Consider the following 22,825-nt stretch of genomic DNA (forward strand, 5'->3'; position numbering starts at 1 on the left):
GTCATTTTGTGGATATTTAAGCGGGCTAGTTATTTACTGAGTGTAGCACGTATAATAGTTAAAAATAAACTTTATATGGATATGTTTGTCTTTTTCACCATGCCAATGATGTATAATTTATTAAGGAGATACACTTATTGTTATAAAATTTACCAAATTGCTATTTTGAAAACTTTAAAAGGCTGCAGCTGTAAAAATATATCCTTAAAATATAGTAGGTATAGTAGGATAGTGAAATTATATAAATTGTACTGTATTTTTTAAGTATATTTAATAAAAAAGCAGTGGACCTTAGGAAGGCTTTAGAACTTAATTTACTACTTCAAAAATTAAATGGCCAACTGATTTATGTCTAAAATTAACTCTTAATATATTTTAGCATAGCTGAAAAGGTTAAATTGTAATAGCACATTATTCTGTAAGTAGGTATGTATAATTTTTCAGTGGTTTCGTAGCAAGTGTTTATTGTTTCAGTGGACATGGAACACAAAAACAGTTGACGATTTTACAAATGAAATTACTAAGGAGTAAGGATTAGCAACTGCAATAACAAGTTTACTTAGTTTACCTAATAAAATCAAACTTGGAATGTGTATGAAATACCAAATCAGAATAAAATAAAATAATTTGTCAGAAGAAAACAAAAGTTGGGCAATGAGTTACTTACCAAAAGAGTCTTTACCTGCTTTTCACTGCTACTTAGGAGAACTATTTTAAAACCGTGTTGAATTTATTCTCAAACTGAAGCTCGAATATTGCAAGTTTTAACTAAATTTCGACTAATTTCGAGACCGAAATTAGAAGGAAAACCGTCGGAAAATGTAAAGAGACAGTGATCACCGGCTGATATTTTGACAAGTAATGACCTGTGTGAGTATATTTATGTGTTCTGTGGTAATGACAATGACATTGACAGATTGACAGTTGCCTCGCGCCTTGATTCCAGTGCTGCCACAAAAAATAGTGTTTTTTAATATTCATTTCATTGTTTAGATCTGTGTCGTTTCGTTTTACAACTTTTGTACCTAGGTACTCAAAAATAAAATACAGTCATTTTGCGTCCCCTTACGTGTTAAACTATTACGTGTGTCCACTAATGTAAACGTTATAGTTTTTACAACATGGCCAAGGTTGGCTAGATGAGACATTAGATTTTGATTGTGTTAAAAGTTAAAACGCTCAAATGCAGTGTCACAATGAATGAGTTCAGGGTCGTTTTGGAGCAGGCTGGTAAGTCAAAAACTTTGTTTTTTTTTATAAACATACAGTCATTTTTTTATTTTCATTTTCATTTGCTCTATATACATATTAATATAATATTTATCATACATAAATATCTATCTAAAAACTACATACAATTTCGATATATCATAAACGAACGAATTCACTTCGTCACTACTCAAAACCAACGAATACTATAAGTATAAATAGCTGAGTCACGTCCTATTCCATGCGGTTGCTCGTCATTGAATACTGAGGGGAGGGTCGGGTTCAGGCCAGGCAGCGCTTGGGCACCCGGAACTGCTGGATCTTGGTGACGCCGGAGACCTGCGGGTTGCCGCCGGCGCGGATCTGCTCCACGTAGGAGTGGAACACCTTGTCTCCGCGCGGGCCGCAGACCACCTCCGCGGGCTGCACCTCGTAGCCGTCGCCGCGGCACTGCGCCGCGCACGCCGCCACTTGCCGCGTGCTCACGCAGGTGTCGCCGTGGTGCTCGTAGTACTGCACCTGCTGCTGCACGCGGCACTCGGCCGACGCGCCGTAGTAGCGCGCGCGGTAGGCGTGCTGCCACACGTGCTCGCGCTGCACGGACTGGCTCCACTCGGCGTCGGCGGCCAGGATGGCGGTGTAGTGCTGCGCGGGCTGGTAGGCCAGCTTGGCGGCCTGCTGCTGCAGCTCCAGCAGCGCGGGCGTGGCGTGCTCGCGCAGCGCGTAGCTGGCGCCGTAGTGCTCGGGCGCGTCCACGATGCCGGCCGGCGTCAGGTAGTCGTCGCGCGCGTCGCCGCTCATGTAGCCGCACACGCCGCGCGAGTTGCCGCGGTTCTCCTTCCTCAGCACGACGAGGCGTTGTCCGTCGTAGATGACGCGCGCGCGGCCCTGCTCGATGCTGAACACCATGGAGCCGTCGGCCAGCGTGTAGTACTTGAGCAGCGGCATCTTGGTCTCCTCGTCCCAGTACATGGTGAGCTCGCCCTCGGAGATCATTTTCAGGTTGGTGGTGATCTTCACGATGCCCTTCTTGTTGGAGCCCTCGGGTGCGGGCTTCACTTCGATTTCCATCTCCTTGCCGGGTTCGGTTCTGCAGAGGAATGAAAGCGATTAGAATTCATTGATAGGACGATAATACACCACTTTTAGCCTTATTAATTATAGCAAATGAAAATCATCAGCCTACTAGACACAGCCTCTTACAAATTGGCCTCAAACCGCATCAGTACGTACCTGTAGAAGATGTAGATCTCCTGGTGCTGCGGCACGGGGCGGCGCGCGAGCAGCACGAGCTGGCGCGGGTCGTGCTGGCGGCGGCCGGCGTAGCTCGCGTCGTCCAGCGCCACCACGTGCCACGCCGCGCCCATGGAGTACGAGTAGCTGCGGTTGCTGAACGTCTTGATCTTGTTGTCTTCAACCGCGCAGTAGGCTGTGGGGATGGGGCTTGTTAGTTTCAAGTAAAGGGGGTGATTGGGCTTTTTATTACTTGCGGTAATTCGATGAGAGAAAGCGTCCATTGTAAATCAAAGAGGGAGGTTCAAGTTAATGAAAAAGGTCTGAGTGATGGGTTGGAAAACTCACGCATGTACTGGTGTCCGGTGTAGTAGTTGACGACGCGGTCGACCATGCTGGTGTACATGGGCGAATAGATGGCAGCGGCGGAGAGCGCCACGTCGGGCAGGTAGCCGCTGCGCACGCGCAGGTCGCCGGCGCGGCTCGCCACCGCCAGCTCGAAGCGGTTCTGCACGTACGACATGTCGAGCGTGACCTCCAACTTGCCGTCCACCGTGCTGCGGAGCGTGTTCTCCTCCGTGTACCAGAAGCCGGCGTGGCGCGCCAGGCGGTACAGCTGGTACGTCATGTTCTTGACCGACGGGCTCACGTCCTTGTAGGTGACGGACGCGGACAGGAAGTCGGGCGAGTTCGCCATCTTGATCATCTGGTGGCAGGCCGGCTGGTAGTAGTTCTTCTCGGCGATCTCGGACATGCACTGCTTCGACCTCGGCAGGTTCTTGAGGATCTCGGTGTACTTCTTGGTGCGCTCAAGGAATCCGATCACCTGGATCTTGCCGCTAGTTCCGAACTTGATGTCGGCGTTGAAGTCGGTCTTGATCTCCTGCTTTAGCACCTCAGGGAAGTTCATGGAGGTGATCTCGGGCTTCATGAAGGTGCCGACGGCGTTGAGCTGCGAGTTGCCGAGCTTGGCGTGCGTGCGCGCGGCGAACAGCGCGTACTGGATCTTGGGGTCGACGGAGCTCTGCGCGGCGGCGGCCGTCAGCACGTAGTCGGCCGGCTGCGCGCCGAGGAAGGAGGCGCTGAGGTCCAGCAGCTGTACGCGCGCGGGCGTCACGCCGGCGGCCACGCGCTGCACCAGCAGCTCGCGCCGCGCCGCGCTGTCGGGGGACACGTCCGAGATGTCGGTCGGCTTCAGGACGTCCACTGAGCTCTTCTGGTTGTAGTATTTACCGTACACGGCTGTGATCGACACGCGCTTGTTCACGGACTGCTTGCCCAAGAACTTGAAGTTATAGTGGGTGAGCGCGACGTCCTTCTGGTAGGCGGCGAAGATGATGTTCGACATGAAGTCATTTCCCTTCATCATGCTGCCGAAGTTGCGGAAGTCCTTGGAGTAGGAGTAGCCCTGCGCCTGGAACTGGATGCCGGTGGAGACGAGGCCGAACTTGGTGTCGACGGTGGTGACCTTCTCGGAGCGGGTGATGACCTTGGTGGTGGGGTCGAGCGCCGCGGGCACGTGGCTGTCCTTGGCCTGGCTGGCGGTGTAGGGCCACACGCTGAAGTGCGCCACGGTCGTGTCCATGTCGGGGTTGAGGGGCTCCAAGTTGAACTTGAGCTTTCCGGCCTCGATCTTGATCTGAGCCTTGATGGGGATGTTGAACTGGATCTTGCTGACGACGCCCGCGCTGGAGTACTGGTTGGAGAGCGTGTCGAAGAAGCCGACGCTTCCGTCAATGTTTCTGGCGAACGTGATCTGGATCTCCTTGTCGATGGTGGTGGCGAAGTCCTTGCTCTCCTTGCCGGGGAACGTGACGCTGGCCTTGGCCTTGCCCTGCACGTGCAGCAGCGTGGGCTCCTTGTACTGGTAGATGAAGGGCACGCCCATGGCGACAGGGAACATGACGGTGGCGCGCGCGGGGCTCAGCATCTTGGTGTAGTGGAAGTCGACGCCCTGCGCGAGGCGCTCGATGCCGCGGGCGAACTCGCGCGGCAGCTGCTGCATGTCGGCCTCGCTGAACACCAGGAAGCGCTGGTGGTTCATGATCTCGATGTCGAAGGCGGCCTCCAGCGGCTGCTCGGGGTCGCGCTTGATCTGCAGCATCTCGGCGATCTTCTCGGCGGAGAACTTGGCCTTGAAGTCGGAGGTCTTGTACTCCTGCTTCTTCTGGATGTTCATTTGTTCGCTGAAGTACTCGATGAACTGGCGGACGTTGGACATGGAGGCGGCAATCTGAAGAATAATGGAGTCAAATTAATAAAAAAAATACTATTGTATCTATAAATATTTCAGTCAGTGCAATTAGCACAATTAAGTCTAGAACCCTGATTTACGAATAAATGTAACTTACAGTGTTCTTGTTGCCCCAGCCGTGGACCTTGTTCCACCAGGAGTAGCGCAGGTACTGCGGCGCCAGGCTGTCCTCGGAGCCGATGGAGCTCAGCACCGCCAGGAAGCCCAGGTCTTGGTCCTGGCTGAAGAAGTCAATCATCTGCTTCTGTGAGTAGACAATGTCGAATTTCTCCTTGGTCACGATCTCCTTAACAGAGTCAGCCATCTTAGCCCTGGAATAATAGAAATCAAGAAGTTATAACGGGAGCTGACACATTTTATGAACTTATTCATAGTTGAATAGTTGATTACACTTACAAGTCACGGAAACGATGGTCCTTCAGTTTGGCGGCGGAGAGGATGATGGCCTTGAGCGCGGCGCGCACCTGCACGCTGGGGTCGTCGAGGGTCATGCGCGCCATGGCCTGCATCATGGCGACCGTCGGCTGCGCGGCGAAGATGCTCTGCAGCGCCGACAGACGCACCTCGTAGGGCTCGGCGGAGTTGCGCAGGATGCTGTACAGGACGGCGCGCACCGCGTGGTCGCGTTCGCTGGCCAGCTGGTACAGGTTGTCCACCATCAGGCGGCGCAGGAAGGTCGACACCACCACCTGCCCCTGCAGGTAGGGAGTGAACACGTCGAGGATGGCGCGGTGGCCGAGGTTGCCGATGGCCTTGATGACGACCTGCGCGCGGTGGCTGTCGCCGCGCTCGATGGCCTGCTTCAGGTCCTCGCTGAGGCGGGGAAGGATCATGTCGACCACGAAGCTGTCGTGGCGGCGCGCCAGGCGGCCGTACATGTAGGTCGGGTAGTACGAGATGGCGGTGAGGTTGTTCACTTGTCCCTGGTTGATGAACCGCGCGGCGGCGATCAGCGCCGTGCTGTTCAGGTAGGGCTGCTTCATCACCTCCTCGCACATGGCCATGTTGAAGAACTGGATCATGAGGTCCTTAGTCGGGTACTGCAGGGTCTTGGGCAGGGTGGCGACGACCTGGGCGGCCTCCTCGCCCTGGAGCTTCTTGGTCTTGATCCAGGTCTGAATCTGGTGGAAGGCGGGCATGGATCCGGCCTGGGTGACGGCGTCGCGGTACACCATCCACATGTCGTTCTTGATGATGATGTCGCTGGCCTTGGCGGCCTCGATGCTGCGCGAGGTGAGCGCCAGCTGCTCCTGGCTCATGCCGGCGATGAGGCGCACCACGATGTTGAACTTGGTGAGCGTGTCGGCCTTGGGCATGTTGTTGGGGTTCTGCAGCTGCTGCGCGATCTCCTGCACCAGCTTCTGCACGGTGGCGGGCGCGTTCTTGTTCTCCTTCCCCTGCACCATGTACATGGGCATGTAGGCGGGGTGCTCGATGTTGGCGATGTCGTCGTTGGTCTCCTGCGAGCTCCACATGTCGAGCATCTCGTCGGACTCGTGCGAGGCGCGGCGGCGGCGGATCGAGTCGATCTGCTCCGTGGACTCCTCGGACGAGTTCTCGTCGATGTGGACTCCGTCGGCCGACACCGTGTACAGCAGGTTCTTGATGGCGCGCATCTTCTCCGACAGCTTCCACTCCTCCTGGTCGTCCTGCTTGATGGACAGCAGGGACAGCTTCACGACGGAGTAGACCTCGGCCTTCTGCTGTCCGTACATGAGCGGGCTGGCGTGCACGGTGCTGGTGACCTGCGCCTGGTAGATGGGCCCCTGCTTGCCGGCGATGATGCGGGACTCGGTGTGGCGCTTGATGAGCTGCGTGGATTGCGGGTTGAGGGCCACGCCGGACCACACGGCGCTCGCGGGGATGCCGAAGTTGAAGGCGACCTGGTGGTGGCACTTGCCGTAGTCCTTGCTCTTGGTGATCTCTACGGGCTCGTCGTGGTCGGCGAAGGCGGGCAGCTCGCGGCGCCACTCGGCGGCCAGCGGCGCCACGGTGTACAGCGTCTCGCAGTCGCCCGTCACGTCGATCTCCTTCTTGTAGAACTGTCCCTGGAAGGTCTCCTTGTTGAAGAAGCTGTGGGAGTCGCGCACGGTCCTGTAGGGCGTGAGGTCGACCTGCAGCGCGCTGATGAGACCCTTGAGCAGGTTCTGGTTGGCGGCGCTGAGCGTGGCGGGCACGTTGAGGGCGACGACGCGGCCGCCGACGACGGAGATCTCGAAGGGCTGGTCGAGGTAGGTGTAGGGCTTGTAGTCGAGGTCGGCGGGCAGGCTGCGGGCGGGCAGGGGCTGGTGCACGCGGGCGTGGCGCGGCAGCAGCAGACGCGCCAGCAGGCGGCCGGCGCGCGCGCGCAGCTGCAGCGAGGCGCGCAGGGCGGCCCCGGCGCTGGCGCCCTCGGGCAGCGTCGCCAGCGTGTGCGACGTCACCTCATACTCGTACAGCTTGCCGTCCTGCCAGGGCCAGGCCGTGGTCTCGGAGGTCACGTCGTGGCTGGGTCTGCCGGTGGTGGCGGCCACTGCGGGGGAAATATGCGTCGTCAGCAGTGATCGTTTACTATCGTGAACTGACATGAGTTTGTAGGTTGTGGCGTAGGTATATTTTGTTCAGCATTGTATTTTTTGTATTTGACTCTAATGAAAAAGATTCGTTTGGTGGCATAAAAAAAATCTATTGACCAATAAAGTTAACATAAAATTTTACATTCTGAATATTGGTGAGAACAATATTTTTTTTTGGCAAATTGAAGTGGATTTTCGCTATAAGCATATTCGCGAGCACGTCATTAGTTAATTTTAAGAATTGCATCGCAACTGCATTTAATAAGTTCGCGGCGCCAATTCAATCCAATTCGCTTCAGGGGCACTCGAGCCTTGAAGCTTTCAGAAAAGACGTTACATACCGTAGGACGGTATACTAAAACAAGTTTTGAAATAAAGGTTTCGTATAGGTAATGCTTTAGTTCATATTTTCGCTAAAGCTCTATCTATTGTAAAACTATCGTGTAGGTAGTTGAAATATCAGAATGCCTGTAAGAATGATACGATTTTGCAACATTGTAATGAATTGTTATCAGAAAGTTAGCCGATAGAATATTTTATAATGATATTTCACTGACTAGGTATCTTAGGTTAGTGGGATAGTTATGCTCTCCCATATGATAGCACTATCACAAGCACATCTAGAAAAGTTTAGTTAAGGGCGGATTTTAGGATTGCAAAATTTTAAGATACTGCTTATGTGAACATGCTTTCACAAACTTCGCTGTTAACTTTGTTGTTATTAAATATATTATTATTAATTAGTTAAGAACATTATATTTAAATGCAATTTCTGGACTAAAGTTTGAAAATCTTTTTTACTAAGTAGGTAGTTACTTTCATTTAGAAGCTTAGCCAAAATGTAAGGGGATGTAGTGGTCTCCCTTAACATGTAATAGAATATCTTTGCTATGGTTATACTAAAGTGAAACCAATGAGAAAAACTTACCCAATAGGGCGGCGAGTACTAAGACCTTCATCTCAGCAGACTTGATGTCTCAGGTCCCTGATGATCCTCGCACTGGGAGAAGAATACTTCTGCCTTCCTCGCCCGTTCCCACAGCTTATATACCCGGCGGTGACGACTAACTAATGCACGAGCTAATACTTTGTATTGCGAATCGATTGATAAGTAGTGTTATGATAATGATCGTGTCAGAGGGTACACGCATCGCAGTGTGGAGGCATTGAACTGTGCTGACGGTGGCAGGGTGCAGCCGGCGCGTGTACACGAGGCCTGGTGGAGGAAGAGGAAGAGCGTTGCTGGTGTTGATGCAGCTAAGGTACTCCTATGTACTTACCAGATGACAAATCATGACAATCATCTTAATTTAACAGTGTGAGTGAGTGAGTTTTCGTAAGTAGCTTAGAAACTTTTTGCTTTTCCTATACGTTTTTTTTATAGATGGAGATAGAGGTGTGGTTCATAAAAGTTAATTTCTTATCTGATTTCTCTTAGAGCGATGGTAGCTCAGTCGGGTAAGCGCCGCTTCTCACGCCAGAGATGCGGGTTCGATTCCCGGCGCTGACATGTACCAATGAGTTATTTTAACTTAAGTACAATGTATACCATGAACCATCGCTCTTACGGTGATGGAAAACATCGTGAGGAAACCTGCATATCTCTAGATCTAGCACATCTAGATATGTGGACCCACCAACCCGCAGTGGACCAGCGTGGTGGGAAATGGTCCAAGCTTAGGAAGGCAGTTTAGACCTTGGGGATATGCACAAAGGTTCCACTCGAGAGAGCCAGGTGCAGGCACTTACACCCCCACAGAGAATAGAATATCTGATTTCCCATAATCACCTTATGACTGTTTTAACCTGAGTTACAGTATAATCGTTTTATAACACCTATCTAACTATAACTACTAATTAATCATTGTATTGAAAGTACTATTCGAATTCTAGAGTAAGTCAGCAAGATTGTTGGCACTATCACCTTGGCTCGGATCAGTGCTCTTATTATGAATTATGACCATCAACAGCCAGAAATTCAGTGCAGGAGTAGCCTGACTGCGGCTTTGGTAGTCGTCGTCGTCTTTATCGTGTCGGTATATTATGAGTTTATTTTAGTTTATTGAGACAACGTCGTGGACGGATCAAGCCAGTCAGAAATCAGAATACTTAGGATAGTGTCAGTCGCTGACATAACATAATACGTAACTGGACCTATGGAGGAGCGCAGAGCGTGCTTTTATGATTAGAATCATAAAGTTTATACTTACTTCATAATATATATAAGTACTTAAAACGTAGATTTCATATAGTTAAACGTAACACGTACCTAAGTCCTACTTTTTTTTAACTTGTATAATAATATTTAAATAATTAATATAAAATATTAAGTATCAAGTTTCACACAGGAAACAATGCTGCGGTAATCAAATCATAAGTAGGTACCTCCCTCCGTATGCTAATATTAGTTTCAGGGACTAAATTAAACAAATACGTATACAAGTTTAACTTTCATTTAATCATATTTTTTTATTATTTAAAATATTATAAAAACGATGACAGTATCTGCCGTAACTTTTTATATTCATTATTTAACTTAATTTTACGTTTTAGCCTATAACTAAATGAGCAATTAGTTACTGAATATAATTAGAGATCTTAAAATGGAATTAAATATTTAAAAACTAGTAAAAAGTAAATTAAACTAAGTTTAACAACAAAAGAGATTCTTTGGAAAGCATACCGCATTTGTACATTTTCATAAAAATACTAATTTAATAAGTACTTAGTTAGGTACGTTAATATTATTTGTATATACTTAAGTATAAGTAGGTACTTACGACGTACACAAACCTAAAAGGTTACAATTGAGTGGATGAATATCAAACTGCCATATGTCCACCTACCCGAAAAATTGACTTTTTGATTTGGTCGTGTTCTCCGTTAAAATGTCAGTTTGCCTATGCCCTTCAAGTTCCAATAAGTGCAAGGCATCCACGAGAAAAAAGCCGTTAAAAAAGTAAGTTTTTTTCAAATCCTTTTAAGTCTAACCGTTTCGCATTACAAATTTTCACAAGTCCATTCCGGCCAATCACAGAGCGTAATTTTTTCAACATGGCGTCAGTCTTGGTTAGAATTTCGAGGCTGTGGTGTGTGCTCCCAGTGTTTTATAACGAATATGAATGAAAATGTTGAGGAAATTGTGATTGTGGACCCTGATAAAGCTCGGAAAAGGAACAGATTGAAGAGTGTAGCAAAAAAACGACAGAAAACTATGGCGAAGTAAGTTTAAAACCCCTTTTTTTCCAACCCACGTGTCAATCACAAAGCATTTTCGTAGTAAACACAGGGCCGTATCGGGTAGAATATAATACGGTAGGTAGGTACTTTTCTACCGATAAATTTTGGTTGATTAACTTCATTGTATTTAATAGAATATAGACTATATTAGTCTTACTGAGTCCGGCCCATGATATTAGTATTTTTCAAACAACTATAAGTCCTTATGACTCATATCAAAACAGCATAAATCTTGTATGGGCATATCAAACTGCTATAAGTCCAAACTATTTATTAACTTTTACACATTTCTATGAGTGTTATAATGGATTTGTTTATTAAAATAGATTCTTAAGGTCACAAGTCAACTGATTAAATCACGGGGCAAGTTCTATGACGATTAAATAATAGAGAAAACAAAAACCTCCATTTCCCAAATTTTGCGTGGACGTGACATATGGCAGTTTGATATTCATCCACTCAATTATACTTATTAAGTACTAGCTGTTCCCGCGCGCTTCGCTTCGCCTTAATAAGTTTTCCCGTGGGAATTCCGGGATAAAAAGTAGCCTATGTTCTTTCCCAGGGTCTAGACCATATGTATACCAAATTTCATTTAAATCCGTTCAGTAGTTTTGGCGTGAAAGAGTAACAGACAGACAGACACAGTTACTTTCGCATTTATTATATATTAGTAAGGATTAGTAAGGATAGTAAGGATACTACTTACATAATTGAGCAAATCGTAGGTGTTTCATAGTTTGAGTAAGTTAACTTACAAAAGTAGCTTACTTAGTTATAAATTTATAATAATTAAGTAAATAACGAAATAAAAGTACATTTTCCTAAAACCTAAGTTTAAATAGTACTCTTACCTTACATAATGCTATTAATAATGCACTAACAGGTATGTTATGAGTACTATAACTTAATTCTTAATGTCTTTTGGAGAGATCCTTTTAAGTGCACATTAACCTAGGTTTTTGTACTAACTAAATACCTATCTAACTATAATTAATTAATGTTTTTGTCAGTTTAGGTTTTCAGAATATTATAACATAATTATTATAATTTATAAAAATTATAACGGTCCGTAGCTATGTAGATGCAGTATTTAAACAACGCAAGATTTATCTATAACTTAAACTTATCAATTACTATAATCCTTTCAATTATTATCTATTAAGTCTTTACTATTGTCGTTTTTAAAATTACATCCAAGTTGGTTCAAATTTTCTTTCTTTCTACATAGATCGTAAATTGCTAGTCGTATAATGGTACAACCACCCCTACTCTCAACTAAAATCAGCAAGACCAATGACCGCGTCACAACACCCCTGGCCCCCGCCCCCCTCACAGCCGCTGCAGGCGCGGCACTGCCAGCTTGTCCCTGATGCAGCGCAGCGTGGCCAGCTTGGCGGGGGACGCGGCGGGGCCGGGCGGGGGCCGCGGGGCGCGCGCGGGGGCGAGGCAGGCGCGCGGGGCGGCCGCGTGTGGGTGACACTTCACGTGCTTGCGCAGTGATGACGGGTCCGTGTAGCGCTTGCCGCAGCCCACGGCGCCGCATGCGTAGGGACGCTGGAAAAGAGATGATAGGAGAGTTAGTACATGTCTGGTGTGGCTTCAGATGATGGTATTTACAACATATACGTTCAGATATTTGATATAGTAGCGGAAGTCCTTTCGGGTCTTCGCAAACTGCGATACCTAGGAAATTAATTATCAGCGGTTTTTCATCAAAAACTACTACATTCTGGCAAAGGCCTTCCTCATCCAACCCCTATCGGATAAAGAGCGTTGCTCGACGTTCCAGCGGTATAATACGATGATAATGTTTATGAAAAAGTAGCACAGCAACTAATACACTGCATCTGATGATGCTGCGCCTAAAATGTTTCTGTAATGCACCCTTATTAAAAGTAAGAAGTAAAGGCCTCAACTTACAGCATTAAAGTGCGTCCGCTGGTGCTTGGCCCTGTCGGAGGAGTTGGAGAAGGCCTTGCGGCAGTGCGGCGCGGGGCAGGCGTAGGGCCGCTCGCCGGTGTGGGAGCGGACGTGGATCTTCAGGTTCTCCAGACGGGAGAACGCCTTGCCGCAGCCGGGGTGCTGGGGGAGAGGAACTGGTTCAGAAGTTGGGAAGAGGAACTTTTGGTGTCTCCGTTTGCGATATGCTGCATGTATCGTCATGACTGTGTCTACGATGACTCAGATTCTTTCATCTTTTCGCTGCACTTTTATTGCTTCTTGCTTTTTTATTATGCAGCTAAACTGAACAATGCAAAGGAGTGGAATTAAGTTAGTAATTTCTCGGAATGAAATGAATGAAGAAACTAATCAAAATTACAAGTTAATTTGACATTTGACAACCGTAAACTTATTCGATTGAAAAAGAGACCTTTTGTCATGGAAAAGAACAGAAGCAAGACTTCTTCTAAGGCTTTTTTCTACACTAGACCAGACTGGTTCTGTTACTATGGAAGGATTAAATTAGCGAATCAGATTAGTTGTCCGTCGCTGCCTGTCCAAAGATGAGAATCAAGGTGTAACAAATCTAATGGGTGGTGTGTCAGATAGTACTAGAACCCGTGTATACTCACATGGCAGCGGTTGGGCTTGTGCCCGGAGTGCACGCGCATGTGTATGAGCAGCTTGTAGCGCGCGTTGAACGGCCGCCGGGCGCGCGCGCAGCCCCGCCACAGGCAGCTGAACTCGTCTCCTGTAGAGGGAGGAAATATAAATAAGTGAAGATTTGGAGATCAAGGGCAATCAGCTAGTCCCTCTGCACTTCTGGAAGTCACTGTGGTTAATGGATAAGATCAGTCAGATTAGCGTCAGAGTAGAGGTCGAGTGGGATATCAAGACGAAAAGCGTTGATACCATTTACAATTAGCTTTTCGTTCACTATACCACTTCTGCAACCAAGGCTCTATAAATTCAACCCGCTCGGAAAGTCTTCAGCTGCTTACCTTTATAAGTGTTGACGTGCGACCTCTCGATGTGCTCGACCAGCGTGCTCTGAGAGGGGTACCGCTCGTAGCAGCCCTCCCACTGGCACACGCGCTCACCTGCAAGCAACAAGAACGTCAGTACTTGTACACAACATTACTAGAGAAAGAAACGAACAAACAGTGAACAACGGTATTCGTACCTTGTACTTTTTCATTGTCACTATTCCTGCTTCTAGTTTGGGGGACCGCGCTGTCGTCTGCGTTGACGGAATTGTCACCTTGGAACGTGAGGCCAAAGTCATCGAGATTGATGAAGAGGTCGTCGTCGTCGAAAGCTTCCGAGGTATCGTCGTAGTAGTTGGAGCTATGTGCGTCGCTCTCTATGGACTCTGAGACTGAAACTTTTCTCTCGTTTCTATCGTAGTTGAATTCTGTGCAACTGGTCGGGGTGTCCGGTAGAATGTAGTTGTTCTCACCTTCCAAGTTGCACAGTATATTATTTGGATAGCTGTAATAATCTAAGTTCGGAACCATCGCATTGTGTTGCGCGTGGCTGTTGAAATCCTGTGAGGTCTCTTCCAATGGTAAAGTGTAATCGTCTTTATTATAATTGCAGTATTTTTTGGAGAATGCTGTCTCCATTGAAGGTAATGTATTTGTCTCGCTGGTAGTTGTGGAGAGGTATTCGTCTTGAAATATGTCTGGAGTTAACCGACAGTCGCTGTCTTCTCTACACAGCTCATCTATCAGATATTCATCATCAATGTAATCATTGCTACTATTGAAATTCTTTCTTTTAAGACATTCCTTATCATACGAATCATTTTGTGTACTTTTACTTTGTAACCCTATGCTATCTAAGTCTAGTAGAACATCTTTTATGTTCTCTTCGCTGACGTTTTTGTTTTCTATAACAGAATCGATGATTTCAAACTCGTAGTTGTCTTTTCCGTCCAGATCTTCGATGACCTCGAAGTCGAAGCTTTCCTCGTTCTGTGTTTTGAAGCAGTCGATGGTTTTGTTGGGTTTGTGTTTGTGGTCGAGTTCGAGGTTGAATTGTGTCATAAAGTAGGCGTGGAGGTCCGCCACGCCGCCGCCGCCGCCACCGCCGCCGCCGCTGCGGTCGTCGTAGAGCGGAGTCAGGAGGTCTGTGGCTGGCTCCATGGTGAGGTCAACTACCCCGCACAGTTCACTAGTCGTGGCTCTACTTCAACATGTGGTGACTACACGCACATATTCGCGGCACATGCTTCGCTATTATTAAGCAAATAAACTTTCTCTGGATGTGGAGTGGCTGGCGGCTCCGCATCTGCGAATTGTAATGTTTTAATCACTTTTTGCGTGTGTTTGTTTTTGATATTATTAGATAAATGTTTTGTAACACGTGTGCAAATTTCCTGTTCGGTAGATAGGTGATGATCGTTTTAGGCAGTGGATACTTTTATCTATAATTGTTAACTATTTATAGACAGAAAGGCTGAAATAAACGAATTGAATTAATGATGTCGTTAGTAATTTTAGAACTAAAGTTTTTCAGAATGGTGTGTTGATTCGCCTCATTTCGGCTTATTCCATATTTCGGCATATTTGCAACACACATAAGTTGTTAAATACTACTGTGATTTCGATCGACTATTCATCCAATATTTATTTATTCCTCCTACACCATACATCGCCAATGGTACGCAGCCTGGTACATTTTCATGTTTTTTTTTGTGATTGCTTGATAAGATCTTCTACCTAATATCTAATAGGAACTAATTTCTTTTTCAATTCATTAAACACTAAAATTGAAGGACTTTTTAAAATTAAACAATTTATCATTTAACCATACTATCATTTTTAAGCATGAGCTTTTACTACCTGTTTTAATAACTCTATCTACCGATGACTGGTGGGTATAGTTCCTTTGATACGATTTTGATAGGTTGTAACTTTTGATGTAATATATTTTCATACATGACATATTAAATATGAACAACTAGTGTATTATTACCTATCTTCTGCCTTATCAAGATGATTATGATTGATCTGTACCTTCTTATATTATTCATTTGTGTACTTACATACTTGCTCAATACAATGTAAACTTCGTATTGTAAACGAGAGGATTTTCTGCCAACAAACCTCACGGTTTGGCAAATCTATGTGTCTGTGAATTGTATTGTGCTTTTGTAAATAAATGTGTTTAACTATAACTGTTTAACTATGTGTCAAAATAGTATGAAAGTAACTACCAGTCAGTGGTAGATAGACTTATTATAACTGGCAGTTAATGGCAGATAGCAAAATTATTATTGGATAACAATTTCTATGAAACAATAAAAGTAGTTTTTGTAAAAAAGTCTTGAATTTTCCGAGTATGTCTACTACACAGTACTGACAGTACACACTTAAAGGGTGCAACTTTAACAACGCGACTCAAATCAAAATCGGCTTTGCCGTTCAAATGTGAATTTTAATATATTGAATGTTTAATAAGTATTTATGTTAAAAACGTTCGTTAGGTTATTATTTCATGAAATTAAGCTTTCAAAATAGGTTTTCTGAAATTATGATAAGTAGGTAGGTACCTATACCTAACCTAAGTAGGTACTTTCATAATACTCATATATCCACACTGCTTCGTAACATTTTTTTCAGTTATATTTGAGGAAATGAAATGATGAAAGCAGTATCTTGTATTTTCACAATCTAACTTAACTAACTAACTTAACTTACGTATTTTTTTGGCATATTACCTAATAGTATGTAGAATACCTATGCGGACGAAAAAAGAACACAATAAGTAATCAATAGGTCATAACTATAAAGTTCAACAGGAAACACATTATGAATATAACGTGGATATACACATCGAAAATGCATTTTATACTGAATTTATACTGAAGGCAATAAAAAAATATTTTGCTGTAGTAATAACCAGTATAAAAACTGTATTTTAATTGGGTAAAAATATTAAATTAAGTAACAATATATAAGTACAATATTAAAAACGAATAAGTACCAAACTAATGTAAACAAGTACTTACCAATTTAAAAAAAAACTTCTGAATCTGCACACTCAATAAAACACACTAGGACTAATAAACATAAAAAAAATTAACTCAAAATTCAAAATACACGCTTGGCGCGAACTGTCAAACTGACACATAACCTAAAAGTATATTTTTAACCAGCGACCACACTCCTTCAGGACTCAATCGGTAATAACCAACAAGAGAATAGGGAGAGAGAAAAAAACACTGAAAGATGAACACGTGAACGCTGAAAAACGGGCTACTTAATTATTCCAGTATCCCTGTAGGGCAATTTTGACTTTATTGTCTTGGTTTTAAGAGCTAATTGTACTTGGGCAAGATCCAATGGGGTTTCATACGATTGTAATGGAAGATAATACTATTTATGTTACGCTCACTTCCTAGATTTCACTAGTTACCTAATTAGCTATAACTAATTATTGAGTATAAATTAGGTTTAAGATTTTGCGGATTCTTTAATTCAGCTGAAGCACGCTGAAAGTTTTGTATATGCTTTAGATACAATGTTATAAACAAGTCAAGTTCTTACGTATTTTCCTATCTAAAAAGAGAACAGTTTAAAATAAAGAACATTGCTTAAAGTTAGATAGCACCTCACTAAGTTAGAGCTTTGATACATACAAGCTTGAAACTATGTACTTACCCTTTGGGTCTCGAAACGAGTCATCATGAGTTCACATTGAAGATAGCTGAAATAAATGTAGATTACCTAAAAGGCAAAAGTACTTAGGTACCTATTATCTATTAAGTACCTGCATACTCTTACACGAGGATTCAGGTATGCATCATGGAATCATAGAGTGTTTATTTCTGGGCAATCGTCATTGATAAAGCTACCTATGATATAAACGTATTACAATTTATCAGAATAACATTTGAACTTACTGCCGATGTTCAAGGAATAGACAACTTTACCATTTTATCATCAAATGTGCCTTAGTCTTATGTTTATTTAAATAAAGTTGATATCCGTCTGTAGAGATGCAGGTAGGGTTGGCAAGGCGCATCAATGTTGCAGTTTTGTCCGACTGCAGATTCTGTAAGATAGGTACTTGCAAGATGGAGTTCAATACACGATTTATTAGCAAAATAAACTGATAACTCGTTACACGTGGGTTTTCAGTCGTCATTCTACATTTTAATTAGGTGTGTTAATCATAATATTTTCTATATCATGTCACCTATTCAGTTTCATAATAACTATTTACCTCAGACTGAATGTTTCATTACTACTACTCACATTAACTAAAATAATAAAATGTGCGCGCTTCATATTTCAAAAACAACTCAATCCCGATCGACACACGACTTCATCCCGAAAAAGATAAAAAAGGTTTAAAAAAAGAATATTAAAAAAGTATGGAAAGTGCATCCACGCGCATCCCTTTTATTATAATATTGGATGCACTTGCGCGGCATGTGTAGATCATATCATTGTTTTTATAACTCGACGCGGGTTCAGAAAAAAGTGACATTACTTTAGAAAAAAAACGTTGTATTTTTGTGATCGCCCTTTTGTGCTTTTATTTTTGTTCTAGCAGGCAAATATGGATGAGGTACATATTTTATCTATCGTAGGTACTTTAGTAACGCATCGTTTTTTTCAGGAATTGGGTAGTTTAGTTTTTTCAGGCGATTGGCAGTTTTGGTACACGTAAAACTAAGGTACCATACCTTAGTGTACCAAAACTGCAGTCAATAGTCATAGGAGGTCTCATGGCGTAGCTATTATTAGTAAATAACATACTTTGGTACCTATCTAAACTGAAAAAAATTTTATTGAGATTATGTAAATAATAATTATTATATACCTACCTACTTAATTTTTTAAACATCCAAACTTAATAAATTTATTTATCGCAAAATACATGGTAAGAACTCAATCCGTAGTGCGCACCGGACATTCAAATCAAAAATAATATTAATCTTAACATTAAGCTTCAGTTAAGATTGGGTGTATTATTTTTATCGTAGTGTTTTGACGTAAACCTTCATCACCAAGCGTAATCCTTTTTTCAGCGACTTTGTACCTGTCGACATTCCATCAAGGAAAAGTTTTGTTCCCGAAATTTTCAATCAGTTCCTTTACTCGATAACTCTCAGCACAAGCTTGCTTGTGTTGGGGTCCACCAACCCGCACTAGGCCAGCGTGGTGGACTAGGCCTAAACCCTTCCTTCATTGGAAGTAGACCCGTGCCCCAGCAGTGGGACCTGATGGGTTGTGATGGTATTTGTTTCCTCGTGTTAACACAATACAAGTGATAGTAGCCGATGTATCTCACGTCAGCGATCCACTCGAGCTGTTCGGGCGATGATTAACGAGCGATCGGCCGACTCCACGTATCTAGGACAAGGAGTACACTTGTTGCAGCCGCGGCGGTTCCCAAACTTAGGGCAGGGGCTTCTGGATGGTAAATATAACAATAATAATAATATAACACTACTAGGTATACCATGGTGGCGTACAGTAATTTTAGGAGTAAAATAGGAGTAATCGCTAAAGAGATAGGTATATTTTTTTACAAAGACAACGATATATTTATGTCTATTCTGAAGGCAGAAATTTTCAGTTTAGTGCTCTCGAAACCTTAAATTCTTTGTTTAAATTTGACTCTATGAGTATCTCCGTAAATATAATTTTTCTCTGGAGTTATAGTTTGACAGCACTTAATTTATAATTTGTGCCTTCATTTTCGACATCATTCTCCCTTTAACAATATTGAAGTTATCGATAGTTCATGAAATAGAGCTCGGCGATCTTGACCGATTTGATAAAAGAGAAATTAATAATTCATTGAATTAGTCCACAGATAGGTGCAGCGAGTCATTTGTTACTAAGTACTAATCTTAATGTTCGGCCTAGTCCTAGTTCACTGGGTACAAGGAATGACCTACTTTATATACTGACCTAACGCCATTTTTTACACATACATAAGTAAAGGACAATGATCCAATCTGACACAGTGAACTTGTGTACAGTGTAAATTTTGGTTTTATTCTGCAAAACGGATTGTTGATAGGATATTAGCTAGGTTACCTACGTGTACTAGGTAGTGTTCATCAGTGCCTGAGCTAATAGTAGTACGATCGCTGTATTGATTGATTACAGAGAGGGTAGACAGAAGGGCATTCTAACACCTTCATTATTATATAATCAATAAAAATACTTATAATTATGAATTATTATGAATCTTATGCTAAAATCCCAAGTTTGTCATAGGGCCTCCATGATTCACAGTGATGCTAGCCATGTGAGGTGCGGGCCGCGGCGGCGCAAGGTTGAGCGCCGCTGAGCGTCGCGGTGGCGCACCGAATTAACACTCGTGCTCGCCCCGCCGGCCAGCCGCGGCCCGCGGGCCAAACAACAATACCTAGCGTCACGTCATGCATAAAAGTATTATTACCGAATGGCTAATTTTAACAGAATACGGATTTCATCACGCACGCGGGTTGGCACGTAATTTTCTGACGTCTCGCGTACATATTCCACGCGTTACAATGAATACTTGTATGAACGCGTGCGGGGAAATCCCGCATGCGTGAGCAAATCCGCATTCTTTTAAAACAGCCAAATCTCGTGAGGAAACCTGCACATCTAGATTATTGGTGTACTAGGTATTATACTCATTCTAAACCGGCAATAAGGTAACTGTCATGTGAGTACAAAATTAAATGTCTGTGATAAGCGGATGGCTTGCGAGTCACCTCTATCTATCCTTTCAGGGAGCATACGAGATGTACATATGTACCTATTGTATGTAAGTAATGCTAGATTATGGAATGTCCCGTGTAATGAACTAGGCATTCCACGTTCATTTATTGGCAATCTAAACTTGGAATAGTTTCATGAAATTTTCAGTTCTTTCAGCCCGCGGGCCGCAGTTGGGAGCCCCTCACAATTACAGTAACAGCATGTGTCGGACAGAAATAAACATTATAATGGAGACTCTACGGTAATTGCGCTCACTCCGCTGATAAAAAACTTACTAAAATAAACTTTCTTTGAATACGTCTCTTTTCATAATAACTTCTGTTTAATGTTTATTTTTCATATTTTAATTTATTTGGAGCGTGTTCGTGCGACGCATTTTAAACAAATGACTGCGGTTTTAAGTTAACATTCTTACCTATTTACGTATTGTACAAACGTGTTTATTTTAAGTCAGATATACAATATACCTGATTAATTATGTAGTAAACAAAGTCTTCACTATGCATTTTAGGCACGGAGTAGCTTTCGACCCTAAAATGATACTATTCAATGTAGGTAGGTAGTGTCTAATCTTTTATTTATATTTTTTTAGGTGCCTAGTTAAAGATAGATTACTATCTCTCCGTATTTACATAGGAATGGCCACAAACACGGTAGAACAGAGTTTCTCACGTGCATCAGATGTCGCGCCACATGTCACGCGGGACTCACCCCATTACTCATCTCACATAGTGGAGGAAAAAACTAACACCCTGGGTCAGGTGCGGGTGGAGGCGTGGAGGGGTTCTGTTTACTGTTTAGTTTAAACCTAGGACTAGCTAGCTGGAGCCCTATCGCGTACCTATGTAATTCTTGTCAAATTCAATAAGTACATTTTGAATCTAAAATGTGTTAAATGTGTACACTAATTCTGAAGGATTATATACCCTAGATTCCTCACAGTATCTTATATCTAAATAGCATGTATGAAATGTTAGAATGTATGAAAAGTTAAAGCTATGACGTTATCATTCATCGATGAACCTACGATGATTAATTACAGACTCTCTAAGCAGGGAGAATAAAAACGCTCAAGTCCATAATGTATCCTTATGTCCCTCCCATTCCTCACAGTGCAACGTGCATAGTGTTAAATTACGTATCTTACGTACATACCTACCTTTCAAAAAAGTACATACCTAACTAGGATCATACCACGATAAAAATTAAACCAGGGTTTGCGGGTAAAGTTACAAGCCATATGTTTAAGCGTTTTCGTATTTATATTGCGGAATCCTAAAAACACCAGAAACACCAGTAAGCAATCCTGAAGCACACATTAAAATACTTTATTAACCCCTAACTTTCCATTTCGAATCGAAATGACACTTTTCTAACAAAAAAGATTTAAAAAACCATTAACCCATTGACGCGACATGTGCGTGAAGTAAAAAAAAGTTTTTTTTTAAACACAGGTTGAGTTCAGTAACCAGATCGGGATTAAGAACAGAAGTTTTTTTTCAGTTTTTTTAGCGTTCTACTTTTTAGTTCATTTGTAAAATGGGAGAAGGAATTATAATTGAACTCGCATTGACAAGCTAATGTGGGATTCAAATGTGTTAACACACAAACTTCCTTGCGACGTGGCGGTAGGGTAGAATCTTCAGCTTTTCAGCCCTCTCCTAGGGTACGACTACTCATTTAGAAGATACATTTTATGCAGTCGCTTTGTAATGATGTCCAGTTTTCATGGAATTTATTTTGTATTTTGTAATTTTTTGAGAGTTAGTAACAGGTGATAATTGGTATCAACTTAGTGTCTTATTAACCGAAAACACCAAAAATCTTAGTGAAAGAAATATGCAAGAAGCCTTTCAATATATCCTTACATTCAACATAAACGATTGTGAAATCAGATAAGTCAGTAAAAAGTTATTAATTAATAATGCTCTAAGTTGTCAGCCATTTTATACCAACCAACCCCACTCGGAGTTACATAATACGGGGGCAGGTCTGTGCCTATTTATGTAAAGTAGATAGGTACCTAAGTATATATACAGAATGAAGTTCAGGAGTATTTGGTTGGTTTCATCTTCTTATCTTTTTGATGACACATATTAGAGCTGGAATATAGTTTTCAATGTGGAAGTGATGAAAGGTAGACTTTCTGAAGTATTCTAAGAATTATGTAAGACACATTTAAATTCACTTACCATTTAACTTCTTTCACCAGTAAATTTGATGAAAAGGTCATGTATCGAACACAGGGCATCCCATCACTAGGACCCGCTAGTGTTGTCACAACTACCCTGTGTGAAGTCATTAATCATCAGCGCCCGGTCGTCACTGATGGCTGTAAGTGGTTCGTCGCCAGTGCTTCACGTTTTAATCATTTAGATAATTATCCTTACCTTATGATATGCTACAGCTTAAAGTCATTACCTCATTAGAAGATGTAGGTAAAGCCATAGACTAATACACTTGTCCAAAATTAATAATGCACATGCAGATCTTCACACGAGAATAATTAAATCGTAGGAGCCTTAAAAAAAACACTTGCATTTTGCACCTTGTTCGAAAGAAATAGGAGTCAATATCATGTGTCACATAATCGAAGACAACCGATCTGTCAAAGATTTCTATGCGCATTATCAATTTTGGAGCACTGTACTTAG

The 22,825-nt window shown here is 43.3% G+C and overlaps 3 protein-coding genes across 4 annotated transcripts in view; all 3 read right to left on the minus strand.

Moving 5' to 3' along the window:
* Positions 1–858, minus strand: part of LOC105386504 (trehalase) — a 49,208-nt gene extending 48,350 nt beyond the window's left edge. Inside the window, exon 1 of the mRNA XM_048630731.1 lies at positions 668–858. The gene's annotated coding sequence lies outside the window, so the exon portion shown is untranslated. The remainder of the gene's footprint in view (positions 1–667) is intronic.
* A 389-nt stretch (positions 859–1,247) lies between these two features.
* Positions 1,248–8,325, minus strand: LOC105386528 (vitellogenin). 2 transcript variants are annotated; one of them, XM_038110124.2, is made up of 6 exons: positions 8,180–8,325; positions 5,093–7,208; positions 4,794–5,007; positions 2,791–4,675; positions 2,443–2,638; positions 1,248–2,299 (listed from the first exon to the last, which is right to left on the minus strand). In XM_038110124.2, exons 1-6 carry the CDS (start codon positions 8,208–8,210, stop codon positions 1,492–1,494), a joined length of 5,250 nt encoding a protein of 1,749 aa, XP_037966052.2. In that variant the 5' UTR covers positions 8,211–8,325; the 3' UTR covers positions 1,248–1,491. The 2 variants fall into 2 exon arrangements, with proteins under 2 accessions (XP_037966052.2, XP_048486868.1); XM_048630911.1 differs by lacking the exon at positions 8,180–8,325 and having other exon boundaries at positions 5,093–7,263.
* Positions 8,326–11,214: 2,889 nt separating this feature from the next.
* Positions 11,215–14,497, minus strand: LOC105386527 (zinc finger protein 271). Its single transcript, XM_048630912.1, has 5 exons — positions 13,619–14,497; positions 13,437–13,535; positions 13,068–13,186; positions 12,415–12,576; positions 11,215–12,048 (listed from the first exon to the last, which is right to left on the minus strand). Exons 1-5 carry the CDS (start codon positions 14,481–14,483, stop codon positions 11,824–11,826), a joined length of 1,470 nt encoding a protein of 489 aa, XP_048486869.1. The 5' UTR covers positions 14,484–14,497; the 3' UTR covers positions 11,215–11,823.
* Between the last annotated feature and the right edge of the window lie 8,328 nt (positions 14,498–22,825).

Source organism: Plutella xylostella, chromosome 27 (genome assembly GCF_932276165.1).
Source record: "Plutella xylostella chromosome 27, ilPluXylo3.1, whole genome shotgun sequence".
In the NCBI taxonomy this organism is placed as follows: domain Eukaryota; kingdom Metazoa; phylum Arthropoda; class Insecta; order Lepidoptera; family Plutellidae; genus Plutella; species Plutella xylostella.

What these genes read in the sequence shown, in the direction of transcription:
- LOC105386527 (XM_048630912.1), bottom strand. Translation starts at nt 14,483, where the DNA reads ATGACACAATTCAACCTCGAACTCGACCACAAACACAAACCCAACAAA. An exon ending in GCACGTCAACACTTATAAAG is followed by an intron (nt 13,187 to 13,436) that starts GTAAGCAGCTGA and finishes CTCCCTCTACAG; the next exon opens with GAGACGAGTTCAGCTGCCTG. An exon ending in AGCGGACGCACTTTAATGCT is followed by an intron (nt 12,049 to 12,414) that starts GTAAGTTGAGGC and finishes TCTCTTTTCCAG; the next exon opens with CGTCCCTACGCATGCGGCGC.
- LOC105386528 (XM_048630911.1), bottom strand. Translation starts at nt 7,263, where the DNA reads ATGTCAGTTCACGATAGTAAACGATCACTGCTGACGACGCATATTTCC. An exon ending in GCTGGGGCAACAAGAACACT is followed by an intron (nt 4,676 to 4,793) that starts GTAAGTTACATT and finishes ATTATTCTTCAG; the next exon opens with ATTGCCGCCTCCATGTCCAA. An exon ending in CACCGGACACCAGTACATGC is followed by an intron (nt 2,639 to 2,790) that starts GTGAGTTTTCCA and finishes CCATCCCCACAG; the next exon opens with CCTACTGCGCGGTTGAAGAC.